At 64.0% G+C, this 275-nt stretch overlaps 1 protein-coding gene across 1 annotated transcript in view; it reads right to left on the reverse strand.

Moving 5' to 3' along the window:
- Positions 1–21: 21 nt before the first annotated feature.
- FA2H (fatty acid 2-hydroxylase) overlaps positions 22–275 on the reverse strand; it is a gene marked incomplete at its 3' end in the record, with an annotated part of 927 nt that continues 673 nt past the window's right edge. The window contains exon 2 of the mRNA XM_010158153.1: positions 22–273. Within this exon, the coding sequence (XP_010156455.1) occupies positions 22–273 (252 nt within the window). The remainder of the gene's footprint in view (positions 274–275) is intronic.

Consider the following 275-nt stretch of genomic DNA (forward strand, 5'->3'; position numbering starts at 1 on the left):
ACGCGGGGAACGCGGCGCTACCTGATTTTTGGTGTTCGAAGTGGTGCTTGACGTGGTAAGCCTTCAGCCCGTACAGGTAGGTGCCTTTCCTGGGCGAGCCGTAGTGGAGGTAATAGTGCATCATGTCGTAGACGACGTAGCCGCAGAGCCCCCCGACGAACACCGAGAGCCCCAGCACCTCGGGCAGCAGGAGCCGCAGGACGCCGTAGAAGAAGCCGATCACCAGCGAGGCCGGCACGGGAGGGAAGACCAAGCGGGAGCTGTCGGAGGGGCGC

This window comes from Eurypyga helias, unplaced genomic scaffold (assembly GCF_000690775.1).
Source record: "Eurypyga helias isolate BGI_N326 unplaced genomic scaffold, ASM69077v1 scaffold42718, whole genome shotgun sequence".
Taxonomy (NCBI): Eukaryota; Metazoa; Chordata; class Aves; order Eurypygiformes; family Eurypygidae; genus Eurypyga; species Eurypyga helias.